Below are 20,891 nucleotides of genomic sequence, written 5' to 3' on the forward strand. Positions count from 1 at the left end.
TGGAGTTCAATCTCATGAAATGAGTTTGTTGTAATAAACAATTCACGTAAGTCGTCCATACATTTCAATACATTTGGTGGCATTTCTTTTAACATGTTATTGCTAGCTGAAAAACTTATTAAATTGGGAACAGATGTTTTATTAAAATCAGTGGAGTTATCGCCATCAAGACAAAAATTTGGGAAAGTAACTAAGTTGTTGAAGTCTGCGTGAATGATTTCGACTTTCGTTTGACATTTAAATGTGATATTCCTTAGTTCATTTCCGGTTATATTTAAAGTTTTCAAAGTCGGAAAATTTACCCAATCGCAACTATCGATGTACATTAGATTATTAAAGGCTAAAGACAGTGTTTGTATTCGTTTTTTATCAAGATAACGAAATAGTTCATTCATTTTCGTTTCTGTTATGTTCATGTGATTAAGTATCAATGAACCATTCTCCACAAAACGCAAATTACTGAAGGCAATTTCTACATCAACTGGAATTACATTATTACTCAGATCCAGATAGGCGAGGGAGGTAAATTCTCTAAAAGTATTCCTTGAGATGTACCGTATGTCATTCCCAGCAAGAATAAGATGCGTTATCTTACTTCTTGTCATATTATGAAAAGTCTTTTCAGTCACGTTATTCAATGTATTGTTTGTAAATTTAAGCATTTTAATATTTTTCGGAACCATCGGAATGTAATCAAGTTTGTCGCCATGATTCGAACAAATCATTTGATGATGGTCGCATGAACATATTAATTTAGAATATTCAGAATAACAATTTCTCAAATCAGCACCGATCACATCTAACAGCAAAAACAACGAGCAGCACCAAAGTATTATCATTTTTACATTCAGAAGATGTCTGGTTTAGCCTGAAAAAGAAGAAAGAAACACATATTTAGAAAAGAACATTCTTTACTAGAAGTAAAATAACAAAAAAAAAAAACGAACTTCGAGGAAAGTTGAAAACGGAAAATCCCTAATCAAATGGCAAACTCAAAAACTCAAATACATCAAATGAATTGATTATAACTGTCCTATTGCTGACATGGAACGGCATTTTCTGATGTAGAAACCGATGACTTAAACATGGTTTCATATAGCTAATTATACCAATGGGGACTTCTGCAATGCTTCCTAAACATATATATGGATTTAATGAAAATTGACACAGACTATCCTTACTTGAAGAAAATAATAAAAATTAACTAAATATTAACTAGACTAGAAAGTCTAATATGGTAAAATCTCCAATGAATCAAATTATATGCATTAGAGAATCTGTCGCTCCCTATTTTTCTATGTAATAACCCAGTAAAATATGCACATAAATTGGACAATACTGTATGCATTCAACCTCTGTATTTTTAGTGCTTGTTTTTCATATGCTAAGAATTTTCCTTCGTCATTGCTGTTCTTTGTGTAAAGTTTGTATAGGTTGGGAATTTTCACACACATCATACAGTATCTTCTATTCGTATAATCAACGTAAGGTTTTATAGCATGTTGAGCCTTTCTTGAAATTAACTGGTATAATTATATATGTATACATAAACTAAAATTCTGTTAAAGGCTTCAGTGATTCACAATCAAAATACTCTACTATTTTTAAACTGGTGTCATGCTGAAATGTTCTATAGTTTTGATCAATAAGTTTTTAATCACTCGGATCAAGAACATGTAGAGCAAGAGCTTGGCAATAATTCAAAACCTTGTTATTTTACTAGGTCCTTGTGATTTTTACATTATATTTTTAAAAGAAGAATTGAAATCCTATTTTCCGAAAAACAAAACACATAAAAAAATTAAATAATGCTCTATCAAGAGTTAATTTTCTTTTCCATATTTTATACCATTACATTCATACTATCTGAAAACAAAACAAAAGATAAATTTAATAAGTCATAACAACATTATTTCCTCGAAAAAAGAAAAAAAAAGTAGAGTAAAAATAAGTCTGTAACTGAAAAACTTGTTTGAAAACTAATGAAAGTTGAATAACATTATTATATGGTCATTAAATGAAGCTGCTAGTCTCCTGAATTATATTCTTTGATTTGATATATAATATTTCCTACCTTGAATAAGGTACCAGTAATCTTGTAAATACCGAGCACTTGCCATAATGGATTCTTCCTGTTAAAGTGTTTATCTACTTCCTGATTATACACAATGTTTAAATCAATTTCCAATATAGTTCAGCAAAGGTTAGCGTTTCGCTTAATTGGAGACGATAGCTGGATTCATTTCTGTACAGTGTCATACGTAAATTATCAACATAAGTTAAAAATGATTTAAAAAAACTAACGACCCCTCCCCTCATGAAACAACTAACGACTCCTCCTCTCATGAATAAAATCAATTTGGCACACATTATGCAAATATAGTTTGTTCAATTAATGGAAATGTTGTTAACGGACAAAAACTAGAACCAAACGATCTTAAAATGTTCTGCTGATTACCTAAAAATAAAAAACAGAAATGTTATGGCGATATTTTACAAGACAAAAGGCACGATAAGCCTTCCATAATATTGTCTTAATATGTAAAAGCCATTTTTAGCAATGTCACACAATAGAGCCTGGAACAAACAGCACAATTAGTAATCCTATATATACTTAAACATCATTTTCAACGGATGAAATTTTACAAAATCATCAATCTGTCTTTCTTTCTTTTGGTATTAACATCAAAGAAAACAAAGAAAATTTCCCGTCATTGTACTGGATACCAAAACTTCACAAAACTCCATATGAAGAACGATACATAGCTGGATCATCAAATGTTCGAATATACATCTTTCTAAAGTACTGACTACTATCATCTCTACAGTAAAAGATGGCCTTCAAAAGTATAGTGATGATATATTATCTACCAGTGGTGTTTATCAGATGTGGATTCTCCAAAAATCGAGAGATCTACCGACGAATCTTAGATCACAATCTCTTCAATTTTGCAACAAAATTAAGACTTTTGATTTTTCTACGCTTTAAACAACTATTCCCCATCTCGATTGAAAGATCGACTTTACCATCTCACCAAACAGAGTTTTTTAATTTATTTTTTAATATAAAAATGGGAATCGTAGATACAAATTTGTTTTGGGTTATAGTAATACTTATTTTGTGGAGAACCACACTGAAACTTCAGGAAAATATACTGAAGATGATATTATCATAATGCTGGACTTTTTGAGCGACAATATATTTGTTTTGAGTTTGGAGGGTTGATAAAATTAATGCTGCGCAAGCAAATGTTGATTTTTCCGAAGATGTTTTGATTGAAGAGTTTCAGTTATTTTCATGCATCTAAGTGAACGAATATTGAAGGTACAATACAGAAGTTGGACACATATGCTATTGAAACTTATTTATGTGACAAATCAACATTAGCTTGTACTGCATTACACGTAACAGTATTTGTCCATGCCAATTTTAAACAAATTATGTCGTCTAGCAGGCCTTCAGATGTTTAGAAAATTTAGTGTTTACCCCAAGAACCGGTTTGGCCACAACATAACATGCACTTTCATGTTTATTTACAATGAATAAATTGCGTATAGGTTTAGTATGTTTAAATGAACATATGTTCCCATAGTTTAGCACTTTATTCGTTATAGGTTGAAAAATACAGGCATAGTTTAGATGTTTATGAAGTGTCCTCTATTTTTACTTTAGTGGAACTTTAACAACATTTAAACAGACAAAAAATGTAAAAAATGTGGTATAATTTCATCACAAACAACAATAACAAAAACTAATGCGAAAATTTAGAAAATGTCAAATTTAAAGCTGAAAGAAAATCTTTCCTCAGTTGAAATATTTATGATTCTGATAAGACCAAAAGGACAAATAACTCGGACAATTTTGAAATGACCCCTATTAATCAAATACATTCCTTTTAAAGCCCTGATCTTACCTGAGGAACAAAGAAATTTGCAATTTTCTTTTAGCACACAAATAACATTTGAACAGATCGGAAAGGAGAAATGACTCAACTAACGAAATTTTCGGGCCAAAAATCAGTTTTGCATCGTATGTCTATCAAGGCGATTTACTTTGGGAGAGTACTATTGATTCACAACTATTTGTTGGTTAGCAACTGTTGTTGATATAAATGAATCTCAATTTAAATGTTCAACGACGTATACATTTTATGACGTCAATGGCTTCGCAGGATTTTACTTCGTCAGCTTCAAATTTAGCTCAAAATTTTCCAATCGGAACAGAAGTAAGAGTTGCAGTATACAGAGAGATATTATACATTGTATCAAAATAAATTCCTGATGATTATTGTGTGATTACATTTATTTATTGGCAATTCGCACGGTAACATTTGCAAGTATATTGTGATACGGCTTTATATAAGTGTTTCCAAACTTGTTTCCGAATTCGATATTTGAACTTCATGATACATTGTAATATTTTATCTTGTAATTGTTCATTAATAAATACTGTTTAAACTAAGTATTTTGCCCCCCCCCCCCTCGACAGCTTCGAGTCTGGAAATAGTTGGTTTATCGGAAAACAATACGCTTGCTATTTTTCTCATAGCATGTAAGAAAGTGGTGATAACTCGACATGATGTTACTAGATAAAAACCAGAACTGTCTGCATAGTTTAATAGTTGCCATTCAGTATATCTGCATACCATGTTTGGTCAATATTATGTCTATGGTACAAAAGTCATTCGATAAACATGACAAGGATTTTTAAAACAACATATGGGCCAAAAGTCAGAGTGGCCTGCATTTAGTATATTATACACATAATTCCCATGATACATTTTCATACCAAGTTAAGTTAACCAAAATATATGAGCTGGAAACGAACTGGATAAAGATTTACCATCATAGTGGTCAACGGTGAGTCAAGGTCAGAGTGACTAGACAAACCTCAGCATATGATGCAACTGCATACCTATTTTTTTCTGTACATAATTTATGTGCTAAACACGAAGCAGAACGGATGGACAGACAGACAAACGAACGAACATGATGCGGGAATTGTGTGGGAATTTCTCGTTACATTGAAGACCTGTTGGTGACCTTCTGCTGTTGTTTTTTTCTATTGTCGGGTTGTTGTCTCTTTGATACATTCCCATTTCCCTTCTCAATTTTATGATGATTTTTAATTGTAAAAGCAACCATTTTGGTATTAACTGGATGGAATTCAAATGACTGCTTGTAATGTTTTAAAGATTGTGTGGATTATAGGGTAACAAAAAGTTCATGCCATTTTGGTACTATTTTGGGTGAAAATGGTGTAAAAATAATTGCTCTTTTTGCAGAACCAATTGCTTCAAGTACGTTACTTTATGACTTTTATTTAATTATTTAAATGTTTTGCTTCCTCTAGAATGTATGTAACAGTTGAATTTTGGGCTTCAAATAAAACTCAAGTCGCTTTGCCAGGGTTCAGGATAGTTATTAATCAGCAACGTAAAACACCCAACTTGTGGAGCAACTTGGTCTGCTTAAAATGATTCCGACAACAAAGGTATGCGTGTTATACACCATTGTGTAAATAAATCAATTTAGATTATGGCATGGCAAGTTTTATTAGGAAACGTTTCTGAGACGCGCGCCTGTGCATTATATGTAAACATGTTTAGTAGTAGAGCAGTACACGATAGAAATATTTCCACAACAAATTACAAAATAATTTCTGTAATTGCACTGAAGCAATAATCGTTTTCTTATAGTGAACTTTGTGTTTCAAAAAGGTAATATCCTTTTGAACTGCCTCTTCGGGAAGCCTAAACGTCTACAAAGAGTTTCAATTATATGATTAAAACGCCCATTAAATTCAAATAACATATATCGAGTTTCTTCTTGTGCATTTTGCTTTCCAGTTACTTTATTAACAATCTTTTATTTTCTTTGCAATACTCACTGAGTTTTGAAGTTTGCACCTTCTATAATATTATTACTGTTTCTGTCAATTTAATCGTTAATTCTTGAAAAAAAAATAGTATTCGTGCATACAATTCTTCCTTGTTGTGCTCTGATCAATCTGCATGTGAGGAAAATTTAATCAGCATTTCTTCTGTGTTTGTCAATCGAAATGTACTTATTTTTGTTTCTAGTTTTATACAGATAAAAGAATCAGGACAGTGTTCAAATAATTTTTCGTATGCCAAAAGAACTCCAAATTGGCACCATTTGTTCTCTGAAAAACTCTCTGAAAGGATAAGCGTTATTTCCCCACTGTTCTTCACATTTTCTACAATATTGTCTACAATGAGTCTTCCATTTTCAAAGTCTCTATCATGCATACATAATTTATTACCATGCTGGTTTTCAAGAAACGGTAAAAGATGATTATATAGCCATTTCTTATCTGGTTCACTATAAATAACATAACCATCAAATACTAGTGGTGGTCCGGTAATTTTTCGAATTTTAGAAGAACGTCGTGATCTTGAAATATGAATCAAATATCGAATGCGATCTATGGACTTATATGCAATAAAAGCCAAAATATAACCAAATAAAAATGTCACTATAATTGTGAAGACTGTTGTTTTGAATTGTTGTTTGCATTCAATATCATCAGCAATGCCCTCGGACCTGTACACATATTATATTCTCCAAGATAATATTTAATGATCAATACGAAAAACGAAAGACTACCACAACTACAGTATATGTTATCGTTCGAAATATCCAAAGAGTTAAAAGATAAAACCGAAAATGGGATTGTTGTTTTACTGTTTAGAAAAACTATATTGTTGCGTAACTCCTTTGAAATGTTTACAATATCCAAAGAGAATCCTGTTTATTTCGTTATTGCTTAGATCTAGCAGTTTCTAAGTACGGAAGGATGTGAAAGATATTATAGAGAATATCTTTCAATCCTAAATTCTGTAAAGGTGACTTTGTTATATTTGACAAAAACTTGTAGATGATTTTTGATGCCAAAAGGGTAAACGTCAGGTCGAAATATGATTGGTCAAGACTCCTTAGACGATGAAGTCCTTTAAATGTTCTTATAGCTGCTCTAAACGGTATATTATGTAAAATTAAATGCTCAATGATATTCGGAACCAGGGAGATAAAATCAAGTTTGTCACAATGATTAGTACATATCAACTGGTGATGGTCACCGGAGCATATTACTTTAGGATATCATAAAAATAGCACGTACTTAAATCTGCAGCGATTACATCTCACAATAAAAACAACGAACAGCACCAACCGAAATATTATCATTTTTACATTCAGTCAAAGTGTAGTTCAATCTGAAAACAAGGAAGAAGCAAATATTCAGAAAAGCATGCTCTGAAACACATTGAACAACCATGCAAAGTCTGTTTATTTGCAACGATTATGTGTTCCTTTTTTAATTATATTTTCATTGTTATTATTCGTAATAAAAAGGTGTTCATTACTATGATCCTTCTCGTGCACCTCTGATATTAATTTAAACAGTATTTAATAATGAAAAATGACGTAAAGCCTTACAATATAACAAGACAACAAAATATGGGATTCGGAAACAAAAAATAAAATAAAAACAAAAACCTTTATGAACCAGTTTTATATTATTAGAATAAGTATCGACTATACGTGCTCAACCTCTTTATATATTGTGCTTTTTTTCTCTCTTCGTATGTAAGGAAGTTTCTCTCGTCATTGGGATAATGCAATTCTTTGTGTTAAGTATATATAGTTTGAGTGTTTTCAATCACAACAATTCATATCATTAGTTAAAAATAATCAATGCTATGTTTAGTATGTTAGTCTTTGCCCGAAATTTACTGAAATAATTATACCTGCATGTATTGTTTAACGAAACAAATCAACATTCAATTAAAGGCTTCAGTAATTTAAAAAAAATCTCCCGACTCTGTTTTAAGACTGGTGTCAACCTATTGAAAATTTTTCTAAAGTATCGACCAAGACGTTTTTAATCATTTAGATCATAGACATTATATAACAAGAGGTTGGCAATAATGCAAAACATCATGATTTCACGTTGTCCTTGTGATTGTATTCATTAAGGCTGAGTACTTTTTAAAATTAAAAAAAAATTAAATTAAAATAATACTTCTAATAATCATTGAAAAAATATTTATTTTCCCGTATTCTATAACACAGTTCTATCTTAAACAATAATAATAGAAGCATTCGCCGTTACACAATCGCTCCTTTTGTAGGAAATTTATTCATAATGGCGATTCAAAATCTTTAAAAAAAAAAAAATCTACTTTCAGTATGCATTTAAAAATAATTTAGTTTCCCGTATTTAAGGTGGTACCTAACACTACAGGGAGATAACTCTGTAAAATCAGCAGAACGTTTTTATGACGTTGTGTTCATAAGGGAATATTAAGCTTCTCAATGACCAAAATAAGTGTTTGTCAAACTGCCACATAACTAGTGTAATTTTTCTGAATAAACGGTTGGTTCAAATTTTTTGAAATTTTTATGTTTTTGTCAAAGGGTCAAAGTAAATACTTTGTAAAAAATTTAAGAAAATTAAACGAGCCAAATTAATTTTAGTTAAAGTGTTAGGTACCACCTTAATAAGAACACAGTTATACTATCAAAAATTTTAAATTTGAAAAAAAATCGTAGCAACAACATCTCTCCTTTTGGTGGAATTTAGTATATCATGATGTCAATTTTTTTTTTACCATACGTGTTGATAAAATCTTTATTCAAAAAATAAATAAATGCATTTGTTTTATTTTAAGAAATGTAGAAAATAAATACGACTGTACATGTGAAAGTAGTTTGTGATATTTGATTTGCTTATATGGCCATTAAATGGTGCTGCCTGTCTCCTGAATTATTTTCTTTGATAAAATGGTAAATGGTTTCGGTCTTACCTTTATGCCCGTGTCACACTGTCCCGATTTGATATACGATGGACACCCGAATGCGAAAATTGTAAGTTCGTACGAAGTTGGTCCCGATCTCGTTAAAATACCAAAAAGTGACCGGAGCAAGTACGATGAATAACGAAGTCTATTCGATGGTGCCGAAACTATATACGATAGCAAAAGATGGACATACGAAGACGGATATTTAAGCTTCATATCTCAGCCGAAGCCTACACGATGGATCACGAAGGCTACCAGATGGATTACGAAGGCTACACGATGGATTACGATGATGGCGCGATGGCCATACGATGTCTAAAAGACGTCGTGTACAGCTTATGACCTTTTCTTCATGTGTCATATACAAATAAAGTGTCCATATTTGTCCCCAATATGTTACATACGAGGGGATGCCACGCTCGGCATTGCCTTGTCTTAACTGTAAAATGTGTGCACTAGTCTGAATAATCACCCATAAGTATGCCCATGTTTACTGATCTATCTTAAAGGTAAGGTAATGGGTTCGTTGATCTCTTTTATTCAAAAAGAGCTCTTTCCAGGAGAATATCATAATGATATAGATGAAAGGAAGGATGTGAGGGAAAGCAACAATTGCGGCAAAGTATGACATATAGAAAACAGAATGGTTATGGAGTAAACATTCGTATGACAACAACTCAGACGATACATAAAAAATCAGAATAATGAAGAAATATATACGTGTACCTGCAGTTTTGGTGTACGAAGCGCGTTTATGAATTTCATTATGTTACTTGATATGAAAAATTGACAAAGAATAATATTTTACTTGTAAAAGTAAATCCTGAGCCTTCCATTTGAATTAATAGAAACAACGCTGTCGCCTTTCTTGTTCTCATAGAATCATATGATATGAGCTCCATTTTTTGTGAACATCTTTCTTAACTGTCGTATTAGAATGACCAGTGCATATCGCGCATGGCACTTTAAATGTATTTTAGCACGAAATTTAACTTACATTTAGCTGGATTTATTGCCGTCGTAGTTCCATCTTGTCGCCTTCGTACTTTTATTCGATGGCAACACGGCGAGATTACGAGGTATTCACGATGTCGTGTTGCCATCGTAAGACCTTCGGGTAGCTTCGTGATTCATTCGTGTATTCGTGTAGACATCATAATGTCAAAACTGCCCGATGATAATGATGGAAACACGAATGCAATACGATGTTCAAAGATGCATTCCCGGTGACATTACGATGATGAAGAACTCAATACGAACCCTCAACATTAGACGATCCTTCGGGGATTTTTTTAACATATTCACAAATTTAGAAGCCTTCCCGAAGTTGTCCCCGAAGGCTAGAAAAAGTGGCCGATGGTTCTACGATGGTTAAAGATGGCACTACGAATAGCCCGATCTGGATACGATAAGTCCCGATTTTAAAAATTTCCTTAATCGTGTTGCCATCGGCGTAAAAATCGGGACAGTGTGACGCGGGCATTATGCCCGTGTCACACTGTCCCGATTTTTATATACGATGGACACCCGAATGCGAAAATTGTAAGTTCGTACGAAGTTGGTGCCGATCTCGTTAAAATACCAAAAAAGTGACCGAAGCAAGTACGATGAATAACGAAGTCTATACGATGGTGCCGAAATTATGTACGATAGCAAAAGATGGACATACGAAGGTTAACCGAAGACGGGTATTTAAGCTTCATGTCTCAGCCGAAGCCTACACGATGGATCAGGAAGGATATACGATGGATTACGGAGGCTACACGATGGATTACGATGATGGCGCGATCGCCATACGATGTCTAAAAAATAGCACAATACACAGGAAATTGGTTGCCCATTTTTTTACATGCAGATTATAAAGACAATTTAAAGGCATGTCCAGTTACTGAATGTTCTGGTTGATTTCTAAAAAAATAGTTTATGTATCAAATATGCATATTCAATTTCTGCATGTGTCATATACAAATATAGTGTCCATATTTGTCCCCAATATGTTACATACGAGGGGATGCCACGCTCGGCATTTATAAAAAAAAAAGATGTGGTATGATTGCCAATGAAACAACTATCCACAAAAGACCAAAATGACGCAGATATTAACATATATAGGTCACCGTACGGCCTTCAACAATGAGCAAAGCCCATACCGCAAAGTCAGCTATAAAAGGCCAATTTGACTTGTTTGAACTGTAAAATGTGTGCACTAGTCTGAATAATCACCCATAATTATGCCCATGTTTACTGATCTATCTTAAAGGTTGGGTAAGGGTTTCGTTGATCCCTTTTATTCAAAAAGAGCTCTATCCAGGACAATATCATAATAATATATACAAAAGGAAGGATGTGAGGAAAGCAACAAATGCGGCAAAATATGACATATAGAAAACAAAACGGTTATGGCCAAGTCAGGAGCCTGTAATTCAGTGGTTGTCATCGGGAAGGGTTCTTAATTTTTTTACATGTTAAATAATCCTCGAAGGTACGTCCGATGTTGAGGGTTCGTATTGAGTTCATATCACCATCCTCACCATCGTAATGTCACCGGGAATGCATCTTTGAATATCGTATTGCATTCGTGTTTCCATCGTTTCCATCGGGCAGTTTTGACATTACGATGTCTACACGAATGAATCACGAAGCTACCCGAAGGTCTTACGATGGCAACACGACTTCGTGAATACCTCGTTATCCCGTCGTGTTGCCATCTTATAAAGTACAAAGGCGACAAGATGGAACTACGACAGAAATAATTAAGCTTAATGTAAGTTAATTTTCGCGCTAAAATACATTTAAAGTGCCATGCGCGATATGCATTTGTCAGACTAATACGACAGTTAAGAAAGACGTTCACAAAACATGGAGCTCATATCATATGAATCTATGAGAACAAGAAAGGCGACAAACTTTAACTGCCACTAGTGAAACAGATAGGGTCAGAAATAAATCCACCTGCTGACCATAAAAGAGTCGTTGCAAGGGTTCTTTGTGTGATCTTAAAAAAATAACTTTTCGACTCTACTATTCGGGTTAGCAGTTCCTTCACTAACCTGTAGTGTGACATTTTTTAAAATTCTTCAAATGCATCTCTTGACAACCGCTCCTCATTTCCTATGCTGTCTTGCATATTTATGTTTGTTGTGCACGAATCGTCATGTTTATCAACTTTAATAGTATGATTTCACTTGTCTGAACAAGGTTTTGATTTTGGTAAACTGTTTTAATGGTATATTTGTAAGTCTTACTTTCTGCTACAGTATATGCACACTGGGATGCTAGCTGAAACGTGGTCTTCTAGTGTAAGACTATATAGGATTATTACATACACAGACAGCTTCAATGTTAAATTCATTAGAGTATTCCCCGAGTACTTATTAAATCCTTTCCATTCTTTATCTTTGTCGATTCAAACTATCATGTTTTCTGTAGAAGACTGAAGTGAGGGAAATGTTATACAGAGTTTAAGTATAAGTTTTAACTCGTTCGAGGCAATCAAATGTTGAAAATATGCCGTACAGCCCTATGGTTTGATGTTGAGACGAAAAAAATAGTGCAAAGGAACTTTTCATCCTAGGAAATATTTTATTACACAGTTTCAAAGAAAAATGGTACAGTTTCAGACGTAAAAGGGGTTCATATGGGAATACCATTGTCTATATTTAAAGATTCTTTATGGTTATATAGCTCATCCATTGTTTATTTTATTTTACTTTCTTGGCTTTCAAATATCCGACTTTGAGCGTTACTGATGGGGGTAAATCCATAAAAGTGCTTCGGACACGTGTTGCTTTTATTTTCTACATAAATGCAACCTAAAACATTTGAATTATGTACCCTTCACCAATGATATTGTTGAAGAAATGTTGATGTTTAATATTTTCTATTGCCTACTATATAAAGTTTCGTAAATAATCTTAATTGAAAGTATAATCTTACGCAGTCTTATTTTCATTCGCTGCACACTTTTTATTTATCAATATAATTTAAGAAACATACCAGTAAGAAGAAGCGACATGATTGCCAATGAGACAAATCTTCACAAGTGACTTAATAATACAGAAATTAAAAACTATAGGTAATCGTACGACCTTGAACAATGAGCAAAGTTCATACATCACAGTCAGCTATAAAAAGGGTCATAAAAGATCGAAAGATCCCGAAATGACAAATGATAAACGATTCAAACGAGAAAACTAACGGCCTCATTTTTGTACAACTAAATGAACGAAAAACAATTATGATTCAATAAAAAAACATAAAATCACAAAAATACAGAACTGCGAGGAAAATTCAAAACGACAACCACTGAATTACAGGCTCGTGAAAGTTAAAATTTACACATGTAAAAGTGTTATAAATCTAATTGAATAAATGGCAGATTATTAACTGAATGTTACTCCAACTATGATTGTTTTAAACCAAAGGTAGATAATCTTGAGTTTTCCCGTTAGACCATTAATGAAGAGAACGTTTTTTATTTATTTGCAAAGCTAATGCATTTTTTTGAACTCCCATCTTGTCTGTTCTTCTGTCGAGTAGTTGCCTCTTTGACATATTCCCTTTCCATTCACAATTTTATAATAATTGTATAAATATAATTTTAATTTTAAGTTTGTACGTTTGAATTTTACTTCTGTAGTAACATAAAGATTTACATTTTGAAACTGTATGTTTGTTCGTTATTTACACATAATTTAACAAAAAAGACATGACGACACTATACTATACTATTTGACACAATAGATATACATATATGTATATATAAAAAAATACATTTTGAGACACCCGTCTATCAATAAATTGATACACTTGTTATTTGTACAAAATAATTACAATTGAGTATTTACCGGATTTGTTATCACATAAGCAACACGACGGATACCACAGCAGCATCTGCTTATCCTTCCAGGGCACCTGAGATCACCCTTAGTTTTTGGTAGGGTTCGTGTTGCTTATTCTTTAGTTTTCTATATTTTGTGTCTGTTTGTCTTTTTCTTTGTTAGCCATGGCGTTGTCAGTTTAGTTTTCAATTTATGAGTTTGATTGTCCCTCTGGTGTCTTTTGTCCCTCTTTTACATATTTGAAACATCTGAATCTGTAATCTTTATGAGCTGAGCAAAACATCTCAATATCATATGTTATTTCAATATACAATAGTTAACAGCTATGACTACATAAGTTATCTGTGATAATGTTAAAACAATGCAGATAAAAACGACCATAATGCATTATATAGCTCTTTGTTTCTTGTTTGTAGAATAAATTGTATTTGAAGGGTTGTAAAAGAGTTGATCATGTACATACTTTTTTATTTGGCCTTTTTGAAATTTTTGGATTCGAGCGTCACTGATGAGTCTTTTGTAGACGAAACGCGCGTCTGGCGTATATACTAAATTTAGTCCTGGTATCTATGATGAGTTTATTAAGTATGAAGAGTTTCTGCGCTTCATACAAAATTTGGTTAGGTCAAAATTTTGTAATCAATTCTCAATCAAAGAACTAAAAAACCATGACAAACATTTAAATTGACTGAGATACTACGTGTATACAATTATTCGGATAATTTTGAACAATTACACATATGTCACACCTATTAGTCGTTTACATATACATCAAAATACTATTTAACAATCTGCGATGTGATAAATTCCATTATGAAATATGAAAATACTATGATATCATTATTATTTCTATTCTGGCCTTATTATTGGCCATTAGTGAAACTAAATAGTCCCAACTTAATGTAACCAAGTCCGTTAAACACTGGTTATTTTACGGACAATACCTCTTGAGTTGTTTGTTTTGTCCTAATATAAAACTATCAACATTACATTAATTACATTATTAAGAAGTACTTTGAGAATCTATGATAGCATCTTGCAGTGAAGTGAAATTTGTTTCTAATTTGTCTACTTTGTTTTTCAGGAAGGTAATATCACTTTTTACTGTCTTTTCGAGGGAGTCCATACGTTTACAAAGCGTTTCGCTCATAAGATCGACACGGCTACACATTTCATTAAACAGATGTTCGAATTTATCACTGAATATTTGATTTCTATCCTCTTCCACGTTCACTTTCTGCGCATGACTATGTGAGTATCGATGTTTGCTCCTATTTGAATTATTTCTATCACTATTATCCGTTTTTACTTGAAAACAATCTAGTATTCGCACAGAAAATTCTTCCTTGTTTTGCTCTGACCAAACAGCATGCGTTGCAAATTTGATCAGCGTTTCTAATGTGTTTGTCATTCTGAATGTAGTAATTTCCTCTAGTTTAATACTAATTAAAGAGTCTGGACCATGTTCTAAAAACCTTTCGTGGGCCAAGAGAACTTCAAATTGGCACCATTTACTCTCTGCAAAACTCTCTGAAAGGATAAGCACTATTTTTCTACTGTTCTTCATATTTTCTACAATATTGTCTACAATAAGTCTTCCATATTGAAAGTCTCTATCATGAATACATAATTTATATCCATGTTGTTTTTCAAGAAATGGTAAAAAATTATCATACAACCAGTTCTTATCTGGTTCGCTATAGATTACAAAACCATCAAATAAAAGTGGTTGTGCAGTCTTTTTTCGAATTTTCCAAGAATGTCGTGATCTCGAAATATGAATGAAATATCGAATGCGATATCTGGATTTATATGCAAAAATGGCAAAAACACTTACGAATAGAACAGTTATCAAAATTGTATAGACTATAGTTTCCAAATGTTGCTTGCATTCAACATCGGTGACCGTCTTTTCAGCCATACTTCTCGGACTTGTACAGATATATGCTTCCGGATAATGTTTGATCGTCACATTATTTAATGACAATTCTTCGAAAAATGAGAGAATTTCACATGTACAGTAATAGGTATTGTTGGACATATCTAAAGATATCAAACTTAAAATCGAGGACGGAACTGATAATTTACCAGATAGAAAAATTCTATTGTTACTTAAGTCAATTTCTTCGAGATATTTTAAATATCTAAATCGACTCCAACTTAAATAGGCTATTTCGTTATTGCTAAGATCTAGAGTTTTTAAGTTTGGAAGCAAGTGAAATATATTATAAGGCATACTCTTCCAACCTACAAACTGTAATGTCAACTTAGTCAAATTTGACAACGATCTGAACACTATTTTTGATGCCATTGGACTAAACGGAAGATTGGAATATGACAGGTCAAGACTTTTTAGATGATGAAGTCCTTCAAACATTCCTAGATCCGTGGGAAACATTCCAAACGATAGATTCTGCAACATCAGATGTTCGATAGAGGCCGTTAAAATTTTTGAATGTGAATGGGGTTTGATACCATGGTAATATCTGAATATACTAGAGAGCTTCAGAGTATGTAATTTATAAAAAAATTGGAGATTGATCTCATGAAATGAGTTCTCTGTAAGACATAATTCACGTAAACCGTCCGTACATCTTAAAACATTTGAAGGCATTTCCCCTATTATGTTACTGGTAGCAGAAAACACTCTTAAACTTGGAACAGATGTCTCGAATTTCCAGTGATTAGTTGAATTGTTGTTATCCAGACAAAAATTTGGAAAAGACACTAAGTTGTTGAAGTCTGCGTGTAGGATTTCGATCTCCGTATGACATTTGAAGGTCATATTCTTCAATTTATTCCCGGTTATATTTAGAATTTTCAAAGATTGAAAATTCATCCAGTCACAACTGTCGATGTCCTCTAAATTGTTGTAGGCTAAAGAAAGTGTTTCGATTCCGTTTGTATCAAGATAACGAAACAGTTCATTTATGTTGGTTTCTGTAATGTTCATGTGATTTAATATTAATGAACCATTCGCTCTAAAATGCAAATTACTGAAGGCAATTTCCACATTAACTGGAATAACATTATAACTTAGATCCAGAAAAGTAAGAGAGGTAAATTCTCTAAATGTATGCTTCGAGATGTACCGTATACCATTCCCAGCCAGACTAAGATATGACATCGTACTCCTAGTCAAATTTCGAAAAGTAGTTTCAGTCACTTGATTCAGGCTATTTTTCGTAAATATCAGTATTTCGATATTATTCGAAACCTTTGGAATAAAATCAAGTTTGTCACCATGATTTGAACAACTCATCTGATTATGATCGCAGGAGCATATAATTTTTTGATTTTCCGAATAACAAGTCGTAAAATTGATGGCTATCACATCTGATATCAGAAACAAAAAACAACACCAAAATAGGATCATTTTTACATTCAGTGGATGTCTGGTTTAATCTGAAAACGAAAATAAAAAAATATTTAGAACAGCCTGTTCTGAGACTCGCATTAATGAACAAAGTTTTGGACGAGCTATTTTCCTTTTTAATAGTCATTTTATTGTTGTTCTTTCGATACTTTTTTTTCAAGCAGAAGTCCAGTACTAGGACCCTAATAATCAAATGGACTTCTGTTATCAGATAGTTAATAGACTATGTTATATCATTCCTTGTCACAATATTATTGGTATAATGATAATAATAGAAATAATAATAAGATTGTTTAACGAAAAAAAAAACAATCTTAGATAAAAGGCTTCAGTTATTCACAGAAAAATCACTGTTTTTTTTCTAAATTGGTTTCAACTTCTAATAAAGTTTTCTGCATTATTAAAAGTTTTAATCAATTATTGCAGATAAATATTACACAAGAAATAGGCAAAAATGCGAAATCTCAATATTTCATTCACAAATTAAATCCTATTTTTCCCAAATTTACCTGAAATTATTTAAATAATACTTGTAATACCCTATCAAAAATTCATTTTGTTTTCAATATAATATAATATCACAGTTATTTATGTAAAAAAAAACAAATCTGAAATATCAGCCAAAGCAACACTACCAACCGTCGTCCATTTGATTTGAATACATCTATGGCAAAGTGTTAACTTGGTTGTATAATCTTAGTTTTAATAGAACTAAGTAATGTTTTTTATATATATATATATATCAGAAAAAAATAATTAAAACAAAGGTACTATTAATACGTCTTTGCATGGAAAGGTAGTTTAAAAACTAATGGTAATGAAGATGTATTGGAAAATACTGAACTCGGAGGAAAATTCAAAAAAGAAAGTACCAAATCAAAATTTAATGGCAAAATCAAAAACTTAAACGTCAAACGAATAGATAACAACTGTCATATTCCTGACTTGGAACAGACATTTTTTTTGGTAAAAAATGGTGGATAAAACCTGGTTCTATAGCTAGCTAAACCTCTCAAATGTATATATAGGATGAGAACACGTTAATGTCATATGAACCTTAAACCGGTTTTGTGACAGACCGACACGCTAAGCCGGATTTTTTTCAGTAAAAGTTTTTACCAGATTAACATACCACAGGAAGACATGTTACTCTATCCTGTAGTTGTATTCTGAGTAGACCAGTCTTTGTTGTTTATCCTAACTACTCCGTGTTTAGTGGGACAGAAAATACAAATATTAAAGCGACTAAGTGCGCTCGAGTAGTGCATGTCATATCGAGACCAACGACGCGCTGCCTCTGCTGGTGGACTATAAGTCCCCGCGGGTAACACCAGCCTAGTAGCCAGTACTTCGGTACTAGCTTAGAAAATACGAATTTTTTGTGTTATTAAAATTTGCTGTTACAAAATATTAGAAATTATCATAAATTAAGGAATGTATCTCCCTCATGCAAAGCTCTGATTCCTTTCATGGATTTGGCTATACTTTTTGGACCTTTTAAATTATAGCTCTTCATCTTTTATATAAGCTTTGGATTACAAATATTTTGGCCACGAGCATCACTGAAGGGACATGTATTGTCGAAATGCGCATCTGGTGCACGAAAATTGGTACCGTTAATTTTATTTCTACCACTGGGTCGATGCCTCTGTTGGTGGACTATTAGTCCTCGAGGGTATCACCAGCCCAGTAGCCAGTACTTCGGTACTGGCATAAAAATACGGTTTTTTTTGTGTTATTAAAATTTGCTGTTACAAAATATTAGAAATTATTATAAATTAAGGAATGTATCTCCCTCATGCAAAGCTCTGATTTCTTTCACGGATTTGGCTATACTTTTTGGACCTTTTGGATTATAGCTTTTTATCTTTTATATAAGCTTTGGATTACAAATATTTTAGCCACGAGCATCACTGAAGAGACATGTATTGTCGAAATGCGCATCTGGTGCAAGAAAATTGGTACCGTTAATTTTATTACTTGAAAATGTATGGGAGAGCCGATTGATATTTGAAAAGAATGTATTGTTATTAATTGATTTGCCAGTCTCTTGCATTATATTTTCTAATAATTTGATGTAAAATATTTTATGCCTTACCTAAAATGTTATACTGGTTATCATATGAATACTGCGGATTTGGCCTAATATTTATATCGATACAAATACTTCCCGTAGGTATGTGTTTTACTTCCTGATTATAAACAAATAGTTAAATCATTTTCAAATCTTGATCAATAAAAGTTTGATTTACCTGGACAAAAGAGTCGGTTTTACTTGTTTACACACATTGTCGCACATTGTTAAATATTTTCTAACTTTACTTATTCTTTGTAATCCTACCAAAGAGACTTGAATATTCTAAATACATTGTAGATCTGCTTTTAAAAATTTAAATTTAAAACAGCTTTTACCAACGCGTTGGCCGTCCATGATTAAAACGTTTATCCGCATAAAATTTGGATTTAAATAATAAAATTAAAAAAAATCCCCTCCCACCTAAAAAAAAAGAAGAAATCGAACAAATAATGATAGTGAAAAAAAAAGACTCTGCGACTAAAATAAATGCAAGTAAACACAAAGCTAGCTCTCTCACTAAACATAGAAATGGTAAACGAATTCGTGTAAGATGTTTTTTTTTTTTTTATAATATTAGAATTACTAATGTAGCAACCATTATGCAAATTTTCTTTTTAACGAACGAAATACAGAACCAAATCACCATCTTATGTTCCGATGTTTTTCTAAAATTTAAGAAACCGAAATTCAAGAGGGAAAAAAACGGATTGATATGCCGTTTTTTGCAAAACATTATCACTGAACTAGTATATATTTTTTAAGGGGCCAGCTGAAGGACGCCTCCGGGTGCGGGAATTTCTCGCTACATTGAAGACCTGTAGGTGACCTTCTGCTGTTGTTTTTTATATGGTCGGGTTGTTGTCTCTTTGACATATTCCCCATTTCCATTTTCAATTTTATTCGTTTTTCGCGATAGAGGACCTGACAAACCAGCAAAGTTCTAGCTTTTTATACCTAGACTATAACCTGTAAGACGGTATTAAACTACAGTTAAAAAGTAGTTTATATATTGTTTCTTTCAAAAATTCTTTACCCAGTTGAAACGATTAAAATTATGATAGGAAAAATATGAAGAATTCGGACAGTGTTGATGTAAGTATGGAATAACCCCTTAAAAAATCTAACGCATACCATTTTCCACTTATCCTCCAACAGTCATGTTTACATCATAGAAGAAAAACTCTGTGAATTATTCTTATAGCAAATAAATAATAATTCAAAAGAAATCTTAAAGTTTTGCATTGCAACGAAATAAAGTATCTACGAACATACATTTTTTCTCCAAACCAAGAAAATGAATGAATACATGCAAAGTATTTCAGGATTTGGAAACAAAAGACAACTTTCGAGGTCGATGCATTTCTGTCAAAAACTGTGGATTTAGTGAACATCATTCGTGCGTTTAGGGGCATCGTCACACCAGAGAAAAAAAATATTTCTAGTTCATCCTGCACAATGACGATCACCAAGACTCTTGATGAACGTTAAAAGTGCAGAGATACAGGAGATTCCCTCTATCTGGTATATGACGCCATGAATGCGCGTATAATTGACGAGTTTTCGGGTGAAGGACAAACTCGAAACTGATCTCATGAGCGACCTAAGCTTATTAAGTTATTTTGACCATAGGGGGATCCAGGGGGGGGGGGGGCTGTCCCCCCTTTCGTCGGAAAAAATTGTTGATTATGAAGGGAATCACTGAGGCATGACTGGAGCCCCCACCCCCTTAGGTCAGTCAGTGGGTCCCCTTTAGGAAAAGTTCTGGATTCGCC

General features: G+C 32.7%; 1 protein-coding gene across 1 annotated transcript; it reads right to left on the reverse strand.

The window, feature by feature from the left end:
* Positions 1–14,378: 14,378 nt before the first annotated feature.
* Positions 14,379–19,237, reverse strand: LOC134710530 (toll-like receptor 3). The gene is made up of 2 exons (XM_063570904.1): positions 19,141–19,237; positions 14,379–17,071 (listed from the first exon to the last, which is right to left on the reverse strand). Exon 2 carries the CDS (start codon positions 17,040–17,042, stop codon positions 14,670–14,672), a length of 2,373 nt encoding a protein of 790 aa, XP_063426974.1. The 5' UTR covers positions 17,043–17,071; positions 19,141–19,237; the 3' UTR covers positions 14,379–14,669.
* Positions 19,238–20,891: the final 1,654 nt, after the last annotated feature.

The sequence above is a fragment of the Mytilus trossulus genome, chromosome 1, assembly GCF_036588685.1.
Source record: "Mytilus trossulus isolate FHL-02 chromosome 1, PNRI_Mtr1.1.1.hap1, whole genome shotgun sequence".
Lineage (NCBI taxonomy): Eukaryota > Metazoa > Mollusca > Bivalvia > Mytilida > Mytilidae > Mytilus > Mytilus trossulus.

Coding starts and splice junctions, on each gene's coding strand:
- LOC134710530 (XM_063570904.1), bottom strand. CDS start 17,042: ATGATCCTATTTTGGTGTTGTTTTTTGTTTCTGATATCAGATGTGATA.